Genomic DNA, 23,741 nt, shown 5'->3' with positions numbered 1-23,741 from the left:
CTAGACCAGCTTGCTCCAAGACTTATCCAGCCTCAACTTGAACACTTCCAGGGATGTGGCATCCACAACCTCTCTGGGCAACCTGTTCCGGTGCCTCACTATCCTCATAGTAAAGAATTTCTTAATAATATCTAATCTCTTTCAATTTAAAACCATTCCCCCTTGTCCTATCATTCCATACCCTTGGAAAAAGTCCCTCTCCATCTCTCTTGTAGGGCCCCTATAGGTACTGGAAGGTGCAATAAGGTCTTCCTGGAACCTTCTTTTCTGCAGGCTAAACAGCCCCAACCCTCTTATCCTTGTTTTTCTGGGGGAGGTGCTCCAGCTCCCTGATCATGTTTGTGGTCCTACACTGGACTCACTCCAGCAGGTCCACATCCTTCTTATATTGGGACCCCAGAGCTTCAATCACTCTTCCTCATCATAACTCACAGACTTTATTTGGGAGTGAAAAAGTTTAACATCAAAAGACCAGACTTTATTTTCTGGTCTGACTTCTTGCATTCAGACGTCTGCAGGTCCTACCAAGTTATGTTGGGAGTAGGTCAGGCTGCCCAAGCAGGTAACAGAGAGGATTGAATGCTCCTTTCCCATTAACCTACAGGCACACATCTTTCAGCTGAAGTATTTCTCATATGGATTTTATTTTATCTAAACCAGTTTCTGTCCTCAAAAATATTGATTTGTTCAGTAGCCAGAATTGCTTCCTAAAGTGTCTCCAGAGCAGAATGCAGCTGAATATCAGACTTATGGTGATTGGATTAATTCACTGAAATGCCATCAGCATGGAGGCGGGTGCCTTCCAACCTTGAGACCAGCTGGAAATGCTTTTTCTGGAAATTCCCAGGTGCCAAAAGGCTGTCAGTTGAAGCAATTTCAGACACAGAATTAATGAAGGTAACAACAGATGATATTGGGCAGCAGTCTTTGGCAAAACGTCTGATTTTAAAAGGAACAGTAGCTCTAATCACATGGATAATGTGTTACAGATGATGAGAGGGATGTTCATCCATTAGATCGATTCTCGTCCAGTGTGTTTAATACAATGTGCATTTTCATGTTCCCATTTGAATGAGGCATCTTGCCCATGTACTAGCTAGTGAGCCATTGTAGATATTCTCCCAGATGTTTTTTTTTTCTTGTAACTGTCATACTTGAAGCCCTTACAGAGTTAATAGAACATTTTTTAATTAAAATTACTTTTATTTGTTATAGCAATGAAGTTTTTCCTATCTATAAAATGTTCTGAATGATGGAGTCTCTGGGGCTTTTGTTCAAGAGTATTATAAAACAGCTAAAAAATATTCAAACATTCAAAAATACTCACATATTTAAGAGTATTATATGACAGGTAAAAACGTAACTGATTTACCACTGCTGGAAAAGCTGAAATATTAATATTTTCTTTATTAGTCAAATTATGTTATTTGTGTCACCTGTGCTAGCTGCGGATCAGGATTAGAGCATAGCTAGGAGGGGAGATTGCCAGTCTGATTCCTGGGTCCAGTTCAGAACCTCCTTCTTTGCTGTCTTTATACAGGCACTTATCACCAGCAGTTGTACAGGTAAATTGTCAAGAAACATTATCTTTGTTTCTTGATCTTTATTACTTTGTGCTTTTTTCACCTGCTTTGAAGATCTCTGCAATGCAACTGTCAATGAAATTGCTGCACTTAGCTTCTTATATTGTAATATTTTCCAAATATATAGGTGTTTGCAACTGTCTTTGCAATGTTATTTCCTTTTCTCTAAGTCATCCACCAAAGTTGATTAAATGGTACATTTTGTGAATTGAGGTGGGGAGAAGCAGTCTAATATATTCCTTTTTTCTTTACATACTATCATGTATTTAAGGTTTTCTTTAATATTCTTCTTGAATAAATATCACTCTTTTCTTATTTCAAGTACTGTTATGATATTAAAATTTATTCATGACTTCACCAGATCACAAGATCAAGTTCAGTGATAGTTTGACTGCACATCTAGAAAACTTGGCTTTTATAGTAAAGTTACTGCAAATTAACATTTAACCTAAATATTTATATTTTATAATTACCATTCCATTTAAAATGCAGTTTAATTGTTATGCTTCAATCTGTTCTCTGTCTCTGGGTTAAGAGTGTATTGTTTCACTCATTATGTGACATCATCTAATGCTCAAGAGTTGTGGCAGGCAAATCTTAACTCTTCGTTATTCATTAGTTTCCATTCTGGTCCTTCTAGCTCCTGGGACCATCAAGTCATCACATGCTTGCACTCGAGTATTATTATTGTTGGCACAGGCTTGTCAGAGCATAAGAGTTCCTGGCAAGGCACACAAGGGAGTGATGCGTGGTGTTATAAGTACTCATTTCTGCAAATTATTATCATCTTCCTGAGTTTCGTCCTTGTTATTTATTTTCCTATGACACAATTCTGTGTACAACCCTGTGACATTGTAAGAGTATTTTCTATGGAGCTTTCTGACATTCTGCCTTTTTTTTTTTTTTAAATAATTATTCGAATTTTCCTTTTTTTTTTTTTTTTTTTTTTTTTTTTTTTTTTTTTTTTTTTTTTTTTTTTTTTTTTTTTTTTTTTTTTTTTTTTTTTTTTTTTTTTTCTGATTTAACAGCATAATCAGCATAATTTAGCTTATTAGAAAAGGTGCAGGAAATAAAGGTGATATCTGCCATATGTAAAAAACTCTCTATGAGGACTTGTTTTACAGCAACAGGGGCAGATTTTAATTTCTAGAGATCATTAATAAAATTCTTGTACAAGCATCATGTAGAAACCTAGTAAAATTCAGCTGATCTCTCTGCTCTTTCTGGTACTCAGTCAGCAGATTTCCTCCATTTGCAAACATGAATCAGTTGTCTTGGAAAACATTTTATTCAAGGGAGGTTATGCTGTTACCTAAGGTGCTATTTTTTCCTTTTCTTTTTCCCCTTCAATGGATAATACTCCAAGTGTTTAGCTTCGTTTCACAGCCTTCTCCTTTGGAGAGGCAAGTGGCAGGAGTGTTCTGGCACCTTCTGCTGGGTGACAGGCTCCTTCTTTGATCCGCTGGTGAGCTTGTGGTGGGAGATGCTCCTGCTCCTCTCACCATTCTGCTCCACCAGCTATTCTTTGCTTTACAAGGGAAGTGTAGTTTCCTACCCTACTCATTTATTGGACTTATAATAACTTTGCTAGGAGTTTCTGTTACTGATTTAGTTCATCTGATACAGTCCTCTTAAACAAGTCTAAACTTCTAAACGGACCTGTTGCCTTAGATGAGAGTGACTGGTTACCCAGGGATAGTTCTGCTCTTTTATTTTTCCCACACTTCTGTACAATATTACAGTGACAAAAATTAAATATAAATGCTTCCTTGAGATAATAAAACATCTGAATACCAGAAGATCACTTGCCGTTTCTGGTGGCTTCCTTTCCTGTTTCAGTACTTGGGACAACAGTGTGGCTTCATTCAGCCTTCCAGCTTCCAACTTCTGTACTTCTATATGGAATAAATACATTCAGTATTTAGTGTTGTTTCCTCTTCTAATTTTGTTTTACTATTCTAATATCCATCTGTAAGGTCAAACATATGCAGGAATTCTTCCCAAGAATGCCTAGGCAATGGAAGGATTAAAAAAATGTTTATTTCAGATGCAAGGACCACTTCTAAACCATGCTGCACACACCAGGCCTGGGGAAAAAGGCAAAGCCCCACCTTCTCCAAGGCTATTTGTATCTTTTCTCTCTCTCCTCGCCTGAGGAGCCCTTGTACATGTCTGCAAGTATATTATCTCTCTGCATACCAGGGAGAGGCAGAGCTTGCTCACAGCTTCTCCCTGCAACTTTATCTGAAATGCAGAAGGAAGAAAAAAACCATCTAACTGGTTTGCGAAGGCATTTTGCAGCCTTTCTTAGCGAAACGAATTCTTGCGCAGTTGCACCTATCCCTGCGCTATCCTTTTTTAAGGAACTCCTAGTCTTTCCTGCTGAGTGGTAGAGCTTATCATCTCACCATTCCTGCTTTTGTACTGACTTTCTTTAGGAGAATGCACTGTTACTTCCTTAAACAGGAGCATACTTGCTTTGACTGAAAGTAATTCAGACTGATGTTCTTGGTTTAATCTACCACACCTCATTTAATATAGGGTTATGAAGCTAGCTTTTATTCACCTTCTGCAGGGGGAAACTTTCCATGAAAATGTGTGGATTTTCAACTAAATCAACATTTTTCTTATCTCAAAAAGTACCGTCATTCTTGAGAAAATTTAATTTATCAAAACATATACCCCAAAACCTCTTTAATAAAATCCCTCTGTATATTTTTTCAGTTTTTCAGCAAAGTCCACCCAAGGCTATTCCATACCTTGGTCTTTTTGATTCTCATATTGTGCTATAGTTATCATTCTTGCTTGAATGGTAAATATTACCTTATTTTCTATATCAGAGTTTTAAAATGTTTCATTTCAGAGATTTCCATCTGAGTCATAGTTTATGTATGTTTCCCTACATACAGGTGTTTTAAGTTCAGACACGGTTGCTCACAAATTGTATCAAATTGAAAGCAGATATTCTAAAGAAAGATTTTTCAGAGATAATCTAGGAGGTAACTTCAGTTTTTCTGACAGTATTCAAACTGATATATATGCTAAATAAATGAGTGGGGTTTTTTTTCCTAGATCTACATACTCATATGCATAGATCCTGTTTATGTAAGCACACACACAAACACCACATGCAATTATGATGTGTCGCCTGGTAGCTGTTCACTGTGTCCTCTGCTTTATAAAGACTTGAGAAAACCCTTTTTTTTCCTGTCATTCATCCTTTCTTGAAGTTTCACTTTTGGTCATCGCCTTTTAGCAGTTACATAAAATAATTTTCTATGAAAGAATTACATCATACACCCCACAGGCATTTGTTGCTGAGTTATAATCCTGCCTGTAACTGTTAATTTCTCACTCCTCCTGAATTTGGAGAGTCAGTTGTAAACACCTGTAAAAAAAATTTTAGCAGTGCATGAATATGTCTGCATTGAAAATGCAGTAAGGTGAAAAATAATATTTTTGTATTTTATAGAGAATTATTTGAACAGTATGATTGCCCTTCATCCAGATTTTTCACTAAATAACTGAAAGTTATAAAAAGAGATTTCTGTAAGTAAAAGCAGAATGACTTTCTGTCATGTAGAATGAAATGAAGAAACTATGAAAAGGCTGCAAGTTTCAAATCAGCCATGATTAAACCACTATAGACCTAAAATACAGAGAATTTTTGTTCAGTTAAAAAGGATTCACCATCTCAGTGCATATGTAGGTGGACTGTGTTGTGATCTTACTTGCTTTATCACATAAATTTTTAGTTTCGAATATTTTCCTTATATTTCCATGCTGTATCAAATCACAAGTCTACCTTGTGTCAATTCATTTTTTAACACGATTTTTTCACTACTAGTTTTTAGAACATGTTGAGGTTTTTTATTTTTCCTCCTTGTTCCTCTCAAAACAGAATATTGAGTGCTGGTGTTTTTTGGGTTAAGTTCATTGCATGTCCCAAACTCTTATGCGGATTATGTCAGGAAAAGTTAATTGCTTTCAATGACTTAACTTTTTCAGGATATTTCTTCTTCTCTTATGAGTGTCTTATTAAATGTCAAAGTGATGCAGAATAAGACCAACCATGTGATGCTTGAAAGTAAGGCCTCTGGACATATCTTAAAATTCAAGAATTGTTTGAGCATGAAATTTTCCTATTTTATATTTTAATAAAGCCTTTATTCAAAAAGAAAATGAAGAATAATGTTCTTTTGTAATTCAGATGTCATTAGTTTTACTCTTAAACCTGAATTCATCTCATCTCACCTTACATGGCTGAGAAATCTGTTATGTCTTCTTCATCTTTCTGTAAGCAATGAAGAAAAGTAAGGTTTTGCTTCATTGTTTCTAAGGATATTTAAGGAATTAGGATACTAATTTAGGCACTATAAATCACTAAAAAGTCACAAAGGATGGGTTTGAACTGTCTTATATCATCACAGATCTCCATCCTAAAGCGATCTCATAGGTATAGAGATGCTTCTCATTACCATGGAGCCCTGTACTATCAATCAGAAAAATCTACCATTCAATCTTTGAAACCTGAGTTAGGTGAACCTTGCTGATCCTTCTTACCACTACTGTTACTTTAGTGTTGCTCTTTACTTCTCTTTCCTAAGGATCAATCAAATTACGTTTGATCCAAAACCATAATAGCTTGCAAAGCAAGTCCTTTGCAGTCAGCAGGCTGCAAGCAGCTAGGCTGCTGAGAGGTATTCCTCTTCATGTTGGATTTCTAATGTAAAATTTTCTCTCTCTCTCTCTCAGTCAGAGATGCACGTTCTTATTTCCATTTTCATTGTACAGTGAATGAATGATGTTCAACAGAAAACCTGACTTGGTCCACCTGGCCGATGTTCATTCTTCTTCCCTTATGGGAATTAAGAGGACAGTATACAGCACCTCATACTGTACTTTTTTCAAGAAATCTAACAGAACATTAGTTGCTATAATAAAAATGTTTTACCTTAGAATTATGTGGCAGTAGAAGGTCTTAAAAAATATTCTCTAGCTCCTAACTGGTGAAGAGGAAGAATCTTCTATTTTGAATGGTGTAATGTAAACTGTCCAGTTATGCACACTTTAAGTTGTTTGGAGTTGGGGGAGTTTAATTAGAAAAATAAACTGCTTTCAGGCCATTATAACAATGTAATATATTCTTCATGAATCTAAAATCAGAGAGAAAATGAGTCCTCTCTCTGGTAGGCTAAATCGAGATTTTTATAAACATGAAGAAAAGACTTGAATTTTTATTTCAGATTAAACGTGTGTATCTGAATGTCCAAAAAGGGTGTCTAAGCCAAATATACTGAATGTTTGATTCCAGGAAGCAAACTTAATGCTATAGTTGGATATACTTATATAGTCTTGAATTCACCTACGTTTTCTGACTGTAGGTGAATTCAATATGAATTGAAAGTAACTGTATAAAGGAGCTTTTTTTTTTGGCCAGTCAAACGATTTTGCATTAAAACATTACTTTAGGAAACCCCTCAACCACTATTCCTGGCTGAAAAATAAAAATAATACTTGAGAAGAAATTTCCTAGCAACCTCAAATGTACTGGAGGGAATGACCAGAAGTATCTTTGGAATAGGATTGTTTCCAAAAAGTGAACACGCGGGCATTCTAGTTATAAATGGACCTGAAAATCATTCACAAAAATAGGCCACCTTTAACTTGGGCAGAAGAATTTGGTGATTGTTTTCTGGAGTTTTTGTTTGTATTTTTTAGAAGGTTTCCTCTTCTCTTTTGTTACAACCATTGTGAAACCGTGAAAAATTTCTGGTGTTTTCAGGGGTGTATTAGCCACTGAGTCCCCTTTCATAACTCAGACCACAGGAGGCTGCTTCAGTGAAGGAAGCTGGAACCCGAGTAAACTTCTGAGTTGCAGCCTTGGCTAACATAACCATTTTCTCTTTTTCTGCTACCTGGAGCTGTTTTATTACCTGAAGATAGGAAGAGGTGCTACTAGAGGTTCACCCAGTAATTTAAAGATAGATAAGACTTTGAGAATATAATATCCTCTTGGAGCTATTCTGAACTTTTATGAAAAGCAGTTGGTGGCGAATTCATCATAGAGATTTAATCCCTTAGGCCTTCTTGATCTGTACAATGTGTAAGATGCATGATCTCAAACAAAGGATTTTACACCACTGACTTTTACTATTCCCTAGTTTAATTTTGTAGATGGTGGATTATAGAGCTAAAGTTCAAAAATCTCTTTAAAAGTAAATGGTGCTGTAGGACTTCCAAGCTATATGATGATGAAACTTCTTTACATGACAGCAGTGCACGGATTGTGTCTTGTTGCACTGAGAAAAGCAAAGGTTTGTTTTTTTTTTTTTCTGACTGCTAGCTGAACTTGTGGTGACTTTCATTTCTTTTTTTGTTTGATTTTTTTCCAGCTTTCATTTGCAGCAACAACCCCAGAGCTGGCTGATAAGAAAAAATATCCTTATTTCTTCCGGACAGTGCCATCTGATAATGCAGTCAATCCAGCAATTTTGAAGTTACTCAAATACTATCACTGGAAGAGAGTAGGAACTTTAACCCAGGATTTACCAAGGTTTTCTGAGGTAAGATTTCCAAAATTTCTGGTACACACAGAGAGCTACTAATACCAGATTTCTAAGGAGGTAGTTCCTGTATTAATAGCAATTAAGTAAAAAGAAACAGACCCACTGTATCAGTCTTGTTTGGCTTTCTCTTAGTAGGTCACATTTAGTGTATTGAATAAGCTTATTCCCTTGTGGGGTTTATTTGACTGTCTGTAATAAAAATCTACCCATGTTTATGCATGTCTGTTTTTTTACATCCAAGATCATTGCACCCAAGTGCAGAGTTCCTTTATGGTCTTTGACTTGCAAAAGTGTATGTTTTTGAGGGCAGCTTGTATCCTGATGCTGGCTCACATAAAAGAGAGAATAAATCAAATTTTGTTATGCTCCTTTTGTGCTCTGATTTATTCTAAGCATCAGTAGGAACTATAATGAACAAAATCTGGTAAGTCTATGGCTGAAAATATTGGGGGAGATTACTGAGGCAGAAATGACTGAAGCCCACAGAACTGTTTAAGATCACATGCCATGCACCCCCAAAATCTTCTGAGTTCCACCCTGAGCATGATTTTGGTCATAGAAATGGCAGTAAAGTATTAACCAAGTGACTTATACATCGTTTTAACAATAGAGTAAAAGAAAACATGCTTTAAGTAATTAGTCACAAAAAGACAAGGGAAAGAGTCGGCCCATTAATTGACAGAGAGGCAAAACTAATAGAGGCATGCCTTGTTGTTTGGTTGTTGTTTTTATCTTCCTCAGCATTCATTTTAAAAAAGGCTGACTGTGTTCTGAAGACTAGCATAATTAAAACTAGTGAAGAGGGATAAGAACAGGTTAGAGTCTGCTTAGATGAGTCAGATATTTTCAAATAGGCTCGCACAATTAATTCACTATGGAATACTTAAGAAATCTTAGACTCTTCCCTTATGAGTTTCAAGAATTAAAGGATAAAAAGTAAATGAATTGTAGGGGGAGGGAAGAAACATTTGTGTCTGTCTTTCCCAAAAACACATAAAGGCTCAGGGAATTATAGGCCAGTCAGGCTAAATTTAATTCCTGAAAAGACACTTGAGCAGATAATCTGTTTGGAATCACACAGAAGATAAAAAGATGCTAAACAATGACAAAAATGGATTTGTCCAGAATAAATCTTCTAAAGCAATCTGATTTCCCTCTATGACAAGATAACAGGTCTCAAAGAGGTGTGATAGTGATAAGTGTGGTGTTTTATTACTTACAAAAATGTTAAAAGCGCTGCTAAAGAAAATAGAGAAATTTGATCTTGGTGAAGATAACCGTAAGAGCAGTCTAGTCTCTAACAAATACTCTTGCTACCAAGACATCAGATCAGTCAAATATTTGTTTTTAAAACAAATTCTGAAGCTAAAAGTCACCAAAAAGTATGGTACACTTTACCCTTCTCTGTCTTGGAATTATAATTTCAGTGAGTGGTTATCAGTGGTTTACTGTCAAACAAGAAGGATGAGATTCTGTCAAGTGGTTTTCTCTAGAAAGAGATAAGGTTTTCTCTGGACAGTGGGATAGAGAAAATGTTTATTAAATTGCAGTTGATACCTACTTGGGAAAAGCTGCAAGTACTTTGCAGAGGACAGGATTAGGTCTCAGGATGATATTGATTTAACCCCAGCCAGCAGCCAAGACTGACACAGAGACTCACTCACGCACTCGCTCCCCCACCAGTAGGACTGGGGAGAGAATATGAAGGGTAAAAGCTGTAAAACTCATGGGTTGAGATAAAGACAGTTTAATAGGGAAAGCAAAAGCCGTGTGCACAAGCAAAGCAAAACAAGGAATTAATTTCACTGCTTCCCATGGGCAGGCAGGTGTTCAGCCACCCCCAGATGATCAGGGCCCCATTATGTGTTAATGGTTGCTTGGGGAGACAACCACCATCACTTCAACAGTCCCCCACTTCCTCCTTCTCCCCCCCACTTTATATACTGAGCCTGATGTCATATGGTATGAAACATCCCTTTGGTCAGTTTGGGTCACCTGACCCAGCTGTGTCTCATGCCAACCTCCCATGTACCCCCAACTCTCTTGACAATCTGGCAGTACGAAAAGCAGAAAAGGCCTTGGCTCTGTGTAAGCACTGCCCAGTAATAACAGAAACACGCCTATCTTGTCAACCCCATGTTCAGCACAAATCCAAAACATAGCCCCATACAAGCCCCTGTGAAGAAAATTGACTCTACCCCAACCAAAAGCAGCCCGTTGATAAAAGTTTTAATATAAATAATATTTAAGTGAAAAAAATTACTATCCAGGCAGCAGATCTCCAGGGAAAGATATGGGAAGCACTACAATGAACCACAAACTGAGTAAGTGTCAAGAAGTTCATAATGCTTGACCTCTTGTAAAAAGTAGAAAAGAAAAAACAGCTCCCATTTCACCACACCAGTGCAATGCAAAATTGACACGACACACTGAGTAAACTTAAATGCTACTTAGCGTTCATTAGATATAAGTTGGAACATCAGGTCTAGTATAATTTTCAAGAAGGAAGTAGATCAGAGACATCTATAAAAGAGTTCAGTTGTCTGGAAACAAGTTTAATGAGAAAGATTAGAAGAGTAAAATAGTGGAATAGACAGAGTAGGGTTTTTAATCTTTCTCTTATAGGACTTTTTGGGATAAGACTAAACAAACACAACATAGGGATTCTTGGTCTTTCTTTGGGACAAAGGGATGGATTTCATGTCTGTCAGGGTCACTTAAGAGTTAAAACTGCAACTTTCAAAGGTTTGCAAGAGTGCTGCACTTGCCCTCAAAGCCTTTCCATTCCTCTTGAAAGGTAAGCAACAACCTTCTGTGTCAGACTGCAAACTCAATTTAGTGTGATTCATTAGAGCTTTCAGGTAAAGCGAGATCCAGTTAAAGCTTCCTTGAATTCTTATTGTAGAGCATGTTGAGTCCTGGGTCTTCAAAATGATTAGAGCTCAATCCTTCCTTTTCAGCTTCATGCAAAGTTTCTCCCTTCCCCATGCAGACAGTGAAAGCACCGGAAAAACTGAAGGAAATAATTAATTAATTTTCTGTCTGGGATCAGTGAGGGATGGGAGCCACCAGCAACAGAGCAGGAGAGCACATGATGTCTGGGCAGAGCCCAGTTCCACTGCAAGGGAGAAAGTCAGACCCAGGGATCGAGGCCAGGATCAGCCAAGTGGTCAGTCCTTAGCACTGAGGCAGGTCCAAGGCCAAGTTGGGAAATCGTTCCACAGGTCAGGATGAGGTCTAGTGACTGCTGGACAGGTCTGTGGCAGAAACTGAAAACACAGGACTAAAGGTGTGAGTGAAAGTCCCAGAGGAAGAACTATCAAGGCCTGTTAATGACCTCCTGATGCTGACATCCACTGAAACCATAATTTTCCCTCTAATGAAACATCAGGCAAAACTACACTTATTTATTTTTTTTTGAAAGTGACAAAAAAGTTAAAAAGTATCTAAAACTTCTCTCTTTATTGTAAAATACCACTGAGTTAGGATGTGATTTGTCTTATGTATACTGAAAATGCATTACAAGCCCCTAGATCAGAAGTAATTGAATGTCATCTCTGTTACTCTCATTCAAAATAAAATAAGTAGAAATAAATTAATGGAATCTTTAGAGAAGCCTGTGTAGTAACTCGAGAGGTTTTAATATTAGCAGAAAGACAGAGCAGTTCTCGTTCTCATTTTTCCATGTCCCAGAAAGACTGCATCAGTTTGATAGATCTCTTCTTTTTAATCTAGAAAAATTTGGATATCTATCTAAATTTCTTACAGTGGTCCTGCCACCCAAGCACATACAGGAATAGATGCTCAGTTCTTGTTCTTGTTGTACAGGGACTTCATACTCATGTAGTTTAGTCAACAGGAAGTCTGCATCTCTTCAACTACCATCTAACTTAATTTTTTGGGGGGGGCTGATCACATTTTTCCTTAGCTGGATCACTGTCTTTTGTCCTCAATAATTTAAGGTCATCTAACTTCTCTTAGCTGCTCCTCAAAGTCATGAAACTCTCTGGTTTACATTGCCCTGTAATGAGACAGTTGTCTCAATTGCATAAATTATCAGTCTTACTCCAATATATCTCTGAAGGCCAAAATCACAGAGGATTTTTTACTTCTATTTCAGTTGTTTCCTTTGGTAACCCTTTCTGCCGAGAGTTTGCATTATTATTCATTTCATTTTACTTGGTGGTAAATTTTATCTTTCTTATTTAAAAAGTGTTATATCTTTCTTATTCTCCTGGTCACAAAGAGAAAAAAGGGCTAGGTAGAGAGAATGGAGAAGTTTATGCTAATGTTTCAGTTCTTAAAGCACATGGGCAATATCTATACATCTCATACTGTTAGTGTGGCTCAAGATTCACTGTTGTGGCATTACTTGGATCCCAAGGATTATGACTTTTCAAGTGACCTGAATTCTATGGCTGCCAATACCTCAGCTCACTGTTAGCATCCTTTGTGAGTCTGTTTGTACAACCAGAAATATCCCTTGCATTGGATTAATTTTTAAATTGTGTAAGTTGACTTGGTATAAGGATAATATACACACTTCTTCAATTCTTTTACTTAAGTAGGACAGGTTCATACCTATTGTGCTTCTGTGTCCTAGATTTTATGGATTGCTGCCCTGTTCTCATCCTCTGGGAGTAGATTCTGTTTCAAAAGTTAGTTCTGGGGCAAAGATTTATAAATGAGGTTACAAAATATTTTCAGGATTTTCAGCTTAAAGTGTTTGCTGTAAAAAACTGTAGGGCAATTGAGGCTGGAAGAGACGTTGAGAGGTCTCATCCAACCTGCTGCTCAAAGCAAGGCTAAATTTAATGTTTATCAATCCTGAAGAGTTGTAGCTGTTTGTCCTGATTCTGGTCAAGACAGGGTTGATTTTTGCAATAGCCAGGAGGGACTATGGCTGGAACGTAGAGGTTATTTTATACCACCTCACATCATTGCTGAGGGCCAGGGAAAGGGAGTCTTTTCCAGGTCGATGTAGTGTGGTGGAGGGAGTGGCCAAATATTTTTGTTTTCATATGAATCATTCACCTCTTTTTTGTATCCTCTGTCTTTAGTATTGTTGTTGTTACTGTTAATTTTCTTATTTCATTGCTGTTTGCAGTAAATTGTTTTTATTTCAACTCCTAATCTTTACCTTTGGTGCCTTTGATTCTCCACTCCAGCCCACTGCAGGGGAGGGGGTGGGGAAGTCTGAGCGCATGGCACATGGTTTCACTGGAAACTTTAAATTGGAGAATAATGTTCCTAAACCACAACACTGTTGCACACACAGTTCTTGGAAAAGTCCTGACTATGTCCTGTTTCCAATTCCCAGGTGAACTTTCAACTGATTAGACATTATGCAGTGACTGGTGCCACCAGTTTTTGTGCTGTTTGGCACTACCTGTATTTTGAATTAGGCAAACCAACCAAGATTCCTGTGGTCTGTTGTTTCCTATGTTTCATGCTTCAATGGGAAGAGTCATGAAAATGAAGTTATACTTAACCATTAATAAGTCAAAACTGTTGAGAGCCACCAGTATTGTAGAAGATGTAAAGGCTTCAGAATGTGACTGATAAGCAGAAAAATGCATACTGTGTGTGTATTGTGCATTGGGTTTTGGATAATGCTATATATGCTAATTAGTAAGTCTAGTTTACCTTGCTTCAGTATTTTTCTGTTATTTCCTGCATATTGTTCATTTTATTTATACACTTTTCTTTTGTTCATTGTATGTTTCAAAATGAAAGTTGGCACTTGATTGCACTGGTACACTAAGAGGGATTCTGTCTTCCTTGTTTTATGATAGGACACTTCTAGTCTGGCTTCAGTTGCTTCTTTTTGCTATCCTCTCATATTAAAATTCAGTGAAACTGCGTTTTAACTTTGGTAACATGTTCATGACATTCCTAGATTTTTTTAAAAAATTGTTTTCCTCCCACTGAATATCTTGTCTGGGATTGCTTTTAAAATAAGTTAAATTCTGTTCGTCACTTCTCAAGTGACTCTTTGTTTTTCTCTACTTCTTAATAATCATCTATTTATGTGATTTCTCCACTTCTTCATGGAAATATTGAGAACTCCTAATGTAATTTTATCAGTGTAGGTGGGATTTCAAGAAGACAAGAAATGAGAAGTGTGCAGCAACGTAATGAAATAGATTAACAATATGAAAAATAAAAGATAAAATATTCTCTCTTGTGACTGTCCCAGTCTATATTGAGTTCAATAACCTAAAAATACCTTGGTTACAGAAACTAAAGAGAAACAAACCTTTTAAGTGGACAAAATAACACTCTTCCTGGCAAATATGATTAACACTCTTAGGATTTCTTTAGCTTGTGCTGCATTTTGTACACTGACATCACCTGAAAAAAATCAGCAGCTTATCAGGGTCCTTTTTACCTAACTTGAAGGAATTCAGTATCTCAGTTCCAAGTCTTATCCTACAAAACGTAATAGTGGAAAAAAGAAAATTGTTTGAAAGAAAAGCAGCTAACAAACAAATCTTCTCAACATAGTATATGTCTGTTGCTCTGGAGAAAGCAGGGTAGAAGTACTGTTAATCTAGAAGTTTATTAATTGTAGCCTTGCTCTCTCACTGTGGAGTCTGCAAACTTGGATCTGAGTTAGTGGTCAGTTATGATGAGAACTCAGTGGATAAGCAGAGGCAATGAGAGAGTTATTGAGCGGCTGAGAGGGATTAGGCAGGGAAAACAAATGAGATATCTATTGACCTTTCAAATTTCAGGCACAAAACAAGCTTGAGACACCAATTTTTAATGACTCTATGTATACATAATGTAGACTTCTAGGTGTGATTATGCTTCTTGACATCGTAGGCTTGACTTCTGAGAAAAGAAAAGAAGAACAGAGATTTTCACTCTCCATTACAGTTGCTGAGATGTTTTAAGGCCAAAAAAAATGTTATCTTTTGTCCACAAATGAGCTTGGAAGCCTCAAATTTAACTGATAACAGGAATGTTTAATCTGGGAGCTCTGAATGGTACACAGTGATTTCATCTTAGAAGGAATGCCATACATTCAAATTTGAACAGTAAAAAGGTAGAAGGTAAGAGAGATGCAGAAGGCAATGGAGGGAAAATATGGGAAAAGGCATGGAAAGCAGCTAATGACAGCAGGGAAACTGAGGCATAAATGTAATTGTTTAACTATAAAACTTTTTAAAACTATCTCTTCCTAATTTTTACTTTTTTTAAAGGGGTCATGTGCCCGAGGTCTTCCTTCATATTGCCCTATTCCCAGTTCTTGGCTGATTTCTTTAGCAAAATCTTAGGAAAAATTTAATTCAAGTTTTCTTGAGCTTGCAAAGAAGAATGACTTCCCCTGTTCTGTCTTATAACTATGCTTTCCTATAATTCAAGTTGACACATTAAGATCTTCACAGAAAGGCAGTCTCTGAAAGTGAATTCTACTAATAAAAGGGAAACTGTATCTTCGATGGTGCTTGTAGGTGGTTTAAAGAATCACTGCAGTAATTTAAAAGGGAAAAGACCAAGACATTTCTTTGAGTAAGAAATTTCAGAATCTTAAAGGAAGCTATTCAGGCGTATAAAATATCAGTGGTCATGTGCTGGAATTTTCTGAAGGTCATGCATAAGTGTGTTTTTGGCATGTTGCACAAACATCATTTATGATAAGGAATTTTTTTCTATATGGCAGTTGTATTTTACCCAGTATTTTTCACCTTTTAGTCTGTTTCCTCATACATTTCTTAAATTTTTTTTAGCTTCCAAAAATGAAAGGAGAAGAAATTCACCTGGTAGAGAATTAGAACTATGTGGTAGTATTGTATGGTTATGTCATGTGGCACTGAAGATTAACACTCCACTATCACCCTAAGAGGTCCCAGGATTCACATGAACTGATTAGTTCTTGTCAAATTTCATACCTTGAACAAAAGTAAACCAAACTTAAGAGTTTTTTAGAGAACTACTCACCATTCTTTCACATTTAAACCTTACACAGTGCACGTATGATAGGTTGGTATTTGCAACACAAGATAAAGCAGTGGAATGATCGCTACCTTCTATACCTCTAATACCTCATGGCTGAGAATTCCATATAGTTTCCTAATGGATCTGATATGAAATCTTCACTTTATCTGAAACCAAGACATATTTAAGAAAAAAAATCCTATTTAGATTATATAAAAAAATGTTCCAAGATAATGCTAGTTGTAACAGATGTTAACATTGCACATTGAAATTTTACTGCTTATATTGCAACATTACCCTATTTCTGTTTTGGGTTTTTCTATTCTTTGGTGCTTGTTTTTTTTTAGAAAAGGGTAATACAAGGATGAAATGTGAATTCAAAATGGTGATTTAAGGTGCAAGCATCCTCCCTCACACAATAGTTTTGATTTGGTCTCTAATTACCTTCCATTCATCAGGCAATTACAGGATATTTTCATATTAAAATCAATGGTAAAGTGATAAAATTTAAAAGTGGGCACAGTTGTGCACATGATGTGGTTGAATAGTAGGAAAATATATATTGCCCAAATCAGAAGACAATAAACTTATTTCACTGAAATATCTGTCTCTGAAACAATTTCTCAAAATCTAGGGTCTTGACTGCTAAGAGGTTAAAATAAAATCCTGGAAAAGTCACCAAATGTCTTTTGGAATGGTAAACCTTCCCAGAAAAGCATGCAAATTTAAGAGAATCTGTTCTTTGTGAAAAGTAATCTGCAAGTACTGATGTCAAAAGATAAACCAGTTGTTAAACTGCTTGGAGTTACCGTGTCCAGGAGTAGGGCCATTACTTGAGTTCGATTTAAAAAATATGTCCATTTCCCATCACTTTTATTATGAACGATTAAAGCTAGAATTATCTCAGTTTATGAGAATAATTTTTAAGTCTTTTTGTGTGTTCTCTGTGCTATTGTCTCTTCATAGTTGCATTTATTTAATTTTTATTTTTTATAAAAGCAACCTAATATTTTCCTAAGAAATGTGGTTGTTTCTGTATTATTCTAGTTGTATCCAACGCAGATTTATACCACCTTTTCTCTGTATTCATTCTTGCTTTTAGATGGTTTTGTGATGGTCTGGGACTGAGGTTCAGGAGGTTTCAAAACCTCTTGTGCCCTATGAAGAAAGTGGAACCTTTGTAGGGCTAGAGATACCTTTTCCTAAGAAAAGACACCACAGTCATCCCTCTTGGACTTTAAAGCTAGAAATGTAGGAGAACGTACGTAGTGTCACACAGTCAGAATTCTGCCTTCTTTTCATGTTAGTAATTTACTCTACAGGAAAAGAAGAAAGGGTACAAGATGAGGTTTAGCACTATTCTAAGATTTTTTCATGTATTCTCAGTCATGCCCAGAACATGTATCTCCCCTGTCATTAAATTCCCAGTCATGCCCAAAACCTGTATCTGTACTGTTATTAGTACAGTGCTATCCACCCTCTGATTATCTATGCTACAGTGTTATAGTGGGGGTCTTTAATGAAACAGTGGTGTGGACTATGCTGTAGTCTATGGTTCAGTCAGGCAGTCTCCCAGGGAAATAAGCTGGCCAGTCTTTTCTCATTTGTCTGGAACAGACAGATTGATCTGCATATAGTTTGGCTTCCAGTGCAGTTTCATATTTTATTTACTTCCCTATAATTGCCAACTGCTGATGAAAGGGGCGGTCCTCTGCCCCTCTCCCAGGTTTCGGCCTTCTCTGCTGCAACTGATCTTAGCAGTCATTTCACTGTGTTGTGAATCAGCTCATCTGTCCAAAGCTAATTTTTCATTTCAGGGTGACTCAGTCTCTAGGATTATAACTTCCTCTGCAGTTCTAAAGTCCTTTGGAAAAGTGGGAACTTAAATTTAATGGAGACTTACTGAACATCACTCAAAGTGAAGAGTAAAGATTTTGCATGGTGGGAGTGTGAAGGGCTTTTTTTGGGCGGGGAGGAGGGTTGAGAGGTGTTTTCGCATCTGAGAGGACGGAGTGGGGCATGAAGTGGATCTAGGTGTTTCTGTTTGCTCGGAAAGAGTATTACCATGGTGAATTTCTTTTGTTGTTTGCAAAAAATATGACAATATGATGAAAACAAAACATGGAAAAGTTGTTGGTGGGACTTCTACAGGTTTTGAACACTACTGAAAGACTATATCCAGCATGATTTTTCTGAGTCCTGGTAAATATTTAGAGGCCATGAGATTATGGGAAGATCCTAGGATTATGATATAGGAAATGGGGACATATTGGAGACATAGCCTTTCATTTGTCCTTCTTTATAGGAAGTGATCTGTGCACATTCAGCTACAGAATAGGGTGTAATTTTTAGGTGAGAATTGTAAATAGTAAATAATTAGAAGTGACTATGTCCAGGCAGACTTTTAGTACCTTCAGAGAGGAAGAGTGCACAGCTTCACTGGGCAACTTGTGCTGGGGCTTGGTGATCCTCATGATTACAAAGTGTTTCCTGATGTTCAGATAGTACTTCCTAGGTTTCAGTTTATGTCCATTGACTCTGATCCTGTCACTGGGCACCACTGAAAGAAGCCTGGCTCCGTCTTTTTTAATCCTCCCTTCAAGGAGGATTAAATACACATTAATGACATTGCCTATCAAGCTTTCTTTTCTTCATGTTGAACAGTCCCAAATCTCTCAACCTCTCCTCATATGAGTGATGCTCCAATGTCTTAATCACCTTCATGGCCCTTTACTGAACTCTCTCCGGTGTCTCCATGTGTCTTGTATTGAGAAACTGAGAACTGGACCAGGCACTCCATGTATGGGCTGACTAGTGAGTCGAGGGGAAGGATCACCTCTCTCGACCCGCTGTGACAACATTCCCCTTTCATGCAGCCCAGGATGCCATCAGCCTTATTTGCCACAAGGGCCCATTGCTGGCTCCTCTTCAACTTGGTGTCTACCAGGTCCTTTTTCACCAAGCTGCTTTCCAGCTGGGCAGTCCCCAGCATATCTTGGTGCACGTTGTTGTTTCACCCCAGCCCAGGACTTCGTGCTTCCCCTTGTTGAACTCCATGAGGTTCCTGTCAGCCCATTTCTCCAACCTACTGAGGTCCCTCTGGATGGCAACATGACCCTATTGTGTATCAGTCACTCATCCCAGTTACATGTCATCAGCAACCTTGCTGAGGGTACACTTTGCCCCATCATCCAGATAATTAATTATGATACTGAACAGGAAATTCAAGTGTACTGACCCTTGGGGTCCCTTCTAGCCTTCAACTAGGTCTCATGCCACCAATCACCACTCTCTGTCCCAGCCATTCAGGCCAGTTTTCAATCCATCTCACTGCCAGCTTTTTCAGCCCACACTCTATTAACTTCTCTAGAAGAATCTTATGGGACAATATCAAAGGCCTTGCTGAAGTCTAGGTAGAAAATATGTTCCATTACCTTCACCTTGTTTTGTTGTTTTTGTGATCCCTTTTCAGTCACACGACTCCAGGCCCTTTGCTTTATCAACCTTCCCTGCCCATCACTCTCTCAACGAGGCTTGTGGTAACTCTCCTCTTTCATTCCTAGTTTAAAGTTCCTCTTTATCAGATCAGCCATTCTGCTGGCAAAGATAACTTTGTCTCACTCAGTGAGAAGGATCTCATCTCTCCAAGCAGATGTTGATCCACAAGGAGTGTTCCATAATTGTAGAGATGAAAACCCTATCACCAAGACCAGCCCCGCAACTAGTTGTGGGCGCATATTAGCTGCTGCCTCCTCCCAGACCTTCCCCTCACTGGCAGGAATAAAGACACCATCACCTGGGCCCCCATGCCCATGATTACTGCCCCCAGAGCTTGAGGATGCTTTTGATACTTTCCAGGCAGCATCATTGGTGCCCACATGGAAGAACAGCAGGGAGTGATAGAATGTCAGACAAACCTTGGCGTCTTCTCCGCATCATCCTAAATCCAGGTCCCCAGCAAGCAGCAATCTTCACTAGATGGTAAGTCAGGTCCACAGATGGATTGGAACAGATGGAACAGGTCCTCTGTTTTCCACAGGAAGGAGCCACCCATTACTATTTCTTGCCACTTCTTCCTGGTGGTCTTGCCTGGTTTAGGGTCAGGTTTAGATGTAAGGGACCCAGATACTTTACTTGAAAGCACATATGGCTCATCTTCAGCTTTAAGGGTGGTGAATCTCTTCCATATTTTTAAGCCTTTAGGTGGAGAAGGAATCTTCCTCTTGGTGCCAGAGATCACAATTTGAGACAGACGGTGTCTCACTCTCTACTGAACCCTGGGGTATGGAGATATTGAAACTGTAGCGTCTGCAAGAAGTTTCTCAGAGGGCTCCTGGGAGTTTCCTGATGATGCAGACCTTGTCCCTAGATGATTGCAAAGCAAAGACCACAGACTGCTGCACAGACTACTGTGTCCCTATGTGACACAGGAAAAGCAAAGTCTGTAAGGAAATAATATAAATGGAGGCAGAGGGCAGGAAAAATAAATCACAATTTAGTTTTATTAAAGGAAAATTATTTCAGAGATGGTAAGCTAATTGATTTCTTAGAACTACTAGAGTGGATTTTAATGCTTAGCTGAATTTTATTTTGTTTGGCACAGTGCCCTGCAGGACCTGGGCAGAATAGGGAGGACAGGATCAGTGCAGGGATTTCTAAGGCAGTTCAGAAGCACAGCCAGAGGGAGGACTGCAGCAAATAGTGTTTTCAGGATAAAGAAGTTGCCAGTGACTTTTTCTTTTTAAAGAAATAGCCCTGGGACCAATTGTTTTAATTGCATTAATTCATTACTTTGGGGAGAACAACTTACAAATTTGTGAAAGTTGTGGATGACACAGGGAGTGAAGAAATCCCCACAACAAAAAGAAACAAATCATCATAAGGGATGGTCTGAATGATCTTGTTCACAGGAATTAGAAAGGAATTGTGGTAGGCTTCCCATGTGGTAAGTTTACTAGAATTTCTAGGATTTTAATTAAACAGATTCCAGCTGTTGCAGGACCATAAGACATTTGTGATGGTTTCAAATTCTTTTCCTTTCAAATTCTTTTGCTTTGGAACATTATAGCTGTAGCTTTATATATTTTATTGCAGATTTAAGTTTTGGTTCTGTAAAATGTTTTACAGTCTACACCATATGAAGAGACTTCCCATGTGTGGATTTTTTAAAACTATGTATCCACTGTCTGGTTGTCCCAGGCAGCCTCTTTCAGTGATAAATTCTTGTGGATTTTAGACACACTCCATTCTTAACAAGAGTGTCCTTTCCTAGTTCTTTCCTAGATTTAATCAATCAGAATTTTAACCATGAGCTCCTTCTGCAAATAAAAGAATTTGATTTGTTTAATCAGTGTTCCATCACTTCATGGAGAACCTACTCATGAAAAATGTATTTTTTTCTTTTTGTTAGAAAATACAGAATTAATCCAACCCCAATTATTGAAAATTTTACTATAAATATCATACTGTTATGAAATTGAAGCTACACTTGAAGGCGTTTTAATTTTTGCCAAATGCTTCTTTTAAAGTCCAGATTAGACAAACTGCTTGGACACTGTATTAGAATTGCCTGGCTGAATGAATGCATGAGGGCTTCCAGCACACACGTCTGAACTTTGACTGCGGTCAATACAGTTAGAAGAAACTTGAGATCAACCCTCTTTGTAAATGTAAAAAGCTAAATTACATAAATGTTAAATAGAAGTTAGATTCACTAAAAATGTTGTTACAGTGGCTGTCTTGGCTTCCTCTCTGGAGCTCTTTGCAATTGCTGTGAAGGAGCTTCAAAGAGGCTCAGAAGGCTAGGTCTGTGAAAAGTATTTAGGCTTCTTGTTCCTAGCTTCAAAACCTGTGGAGTTCAGTTGTTCTTACTCCTTACACAATTGATGGACTAGTGGATAAATCATTTTTTGATAGATTCCCAAAATTAGAGATGACAGCACAGACCAAGGAACTAGTAAAGGTAGCCAAGAGTCAGCACTGAGATTTCAATGTATTATAAATCCTGCCATTTTTCTAGGAAGTTAAAGCCTTCCTCTGGGACTATAGAAATGTATTTCTGTACATACAGAATTCGCATCCCTGAATAATTTTCTGGACTCCAGAGTGCTACTGTCTGTACTTCAAAGGCTGAATGGAGGTCAGTTCTTTCTCTCAGAAAGCTATTTCTGCCGATGATGATATTTTTGTCTTAGTTTGTCTTTCAAGAAAACACCAAAGACATGGAAATTCTCTTTTTTCTTCCCTTCTCTTTGAATCCTCTGAAAGGAATTCAAACTTACAACAGCCCACCATCAGGACAGAGTGGCAGACATCTGCAACCTTTTCGGTCAGTAACTCCAAGTACTTTCAGTACTGTAATAAATGGGAGAGTAACCCATTCCAAAAAGGTACAGTGTAGGTGGAAAACTAGGAATATGTCCAGATACTCTTAAACAGATCTATAACAAGAAATGCTTATGTTTGCTCTGCACTGTTACGAGGGAGGAAGGTGGGTGGTGAATTCCTGTATTTTATTCCGCAAATTGCAGATGTACTAAAGCGAGGAGGAATACGGAGCAGAATTAAACAGTGTTGTAGAGAACATTTCACTTACAAAACTTTTTAAAGTTCAGCCTGTACATGAACATTGAGTTGGCAGTTGTTTGGATGATGAGAAATGAGCAGATGTTGGTCTTTCTTCTGGAGAGACTGTTCTAGTCATTCCTTCAATATGCACAGTTAGTAACGTGGCATGAGCAGGAGTGCCTTTACTGCGCCTTCATTTGCCATGCAGACACATCGTGGAGATTTGTTCTGACATGTTTTACATCCCCGATCTAAATAGGGTTGCTGAGAGAAACTAAAATTTCACGATGACAGGCGAGACAATGTATGGCATTAACAGGTCCTAACAGCCACGACAAAACTTCCTTAATAAAACTCTGTGATCAAGTGCAGCTTGCCAGACAGGACAAACAGGTGACAAGGACTAGGGCAATCCGTTAAGCCATCTCAATTGCATACCCTAAGGTGCAATTACTTTTCCTGATAAGTAAATAAGCAGTAGCATTTAGGAAAACGCATTAGCCAAAGTGTATGTGTGGGAAACGGGAGGCTATGCTTTGCAGCTATCAGGGATGGTGCTTTGCATGGTGATTGCTGAAACCATGGCTTTCTACAGAAGCAAGAATCCATCCATAAAACAAATGTCCTATTCAGAATAGAACCACACTCCCCCACAGTTCCTCTTGCCTTCAAGCTCAGGACACAAAAAAGTTCTTGTTTGCAGTCACTAAGAAGGAAGCGGGAATGTTTTCCCCAGACTTTACTTGGCCCACTTTCCCCCCTTGCTTTGTTTTGAACTCTTCTGAATCTTGTCATGCCTCCAGCTTGAAAACTTCCCTTCTCTGATCCTTCTGCTTCTTGAGGTCGCATATAGTAGAGGTATGGTCTACTGTACCCTTCATCTGTCTAAAGTGACTCCTGTGTATGACATACTAATTTTAAACAGAATGGAACTGCAGAATCCAGCTGAAGCAACTTTATCAATGAAAAGCCTAGCATTTCATGTCCTTCAAGTAATTTTCATCACTTCCCAGCTTCATCAAGAATATGTCCACATGTCTTTTCAAGAGATCTTCTCTCTCTAAGGCTCTAAACCAGC

The 23,741-nt window shown here is 37.9% G+C and overlaps 1 protein-coding gene across 1 annotated transcript in view; it reads left to right on the top strand.

The window, feature by feature from the left end:
* GABBR2 (gamma-aminobutyric acid type B receptor subunit 2) overlaps nucleotides 1–23,741 on the top strand; it is a 467,186-nt gene that overhangs the window by 181,029 nt on the left and 262,416 nt on the right. The window contains exon 3 of the mRNA XM_027886882.1: nucleotides 7,979–8,149. Within this exon, the coding sequence (XP_027742683.1) occupies nucleotides 7,979–8,149 (171 nt within the window). The remainder of the gene's footprint in view (nucleotides 1–7,978; nucleotides 8,150–23,741) is intronic.

This window comes from Empidonax traillii, unplaced genomic scaffold (genome assembly GCF_003031625.1).
Source record: "Empidonax traillii isolate 1590-97213 ecotype Southwest subspecies unplaced genomic scaffold, ASM303162v1 scaffold196:size3368384, whole genome shotgun sequence".
In the NCBI taxonomy this organism is placed as follows: domain Eukaryota; kingdom Metazoa; phylum Chordata; class Aves; order Passeriformes; family Tyrannidae; genus Empidonax; species Empidonax traillii.
Note: the sequence above shows the minus strand (reverse complement) of the source record. Positions and strands in the feature narration are given on the sequence as shown.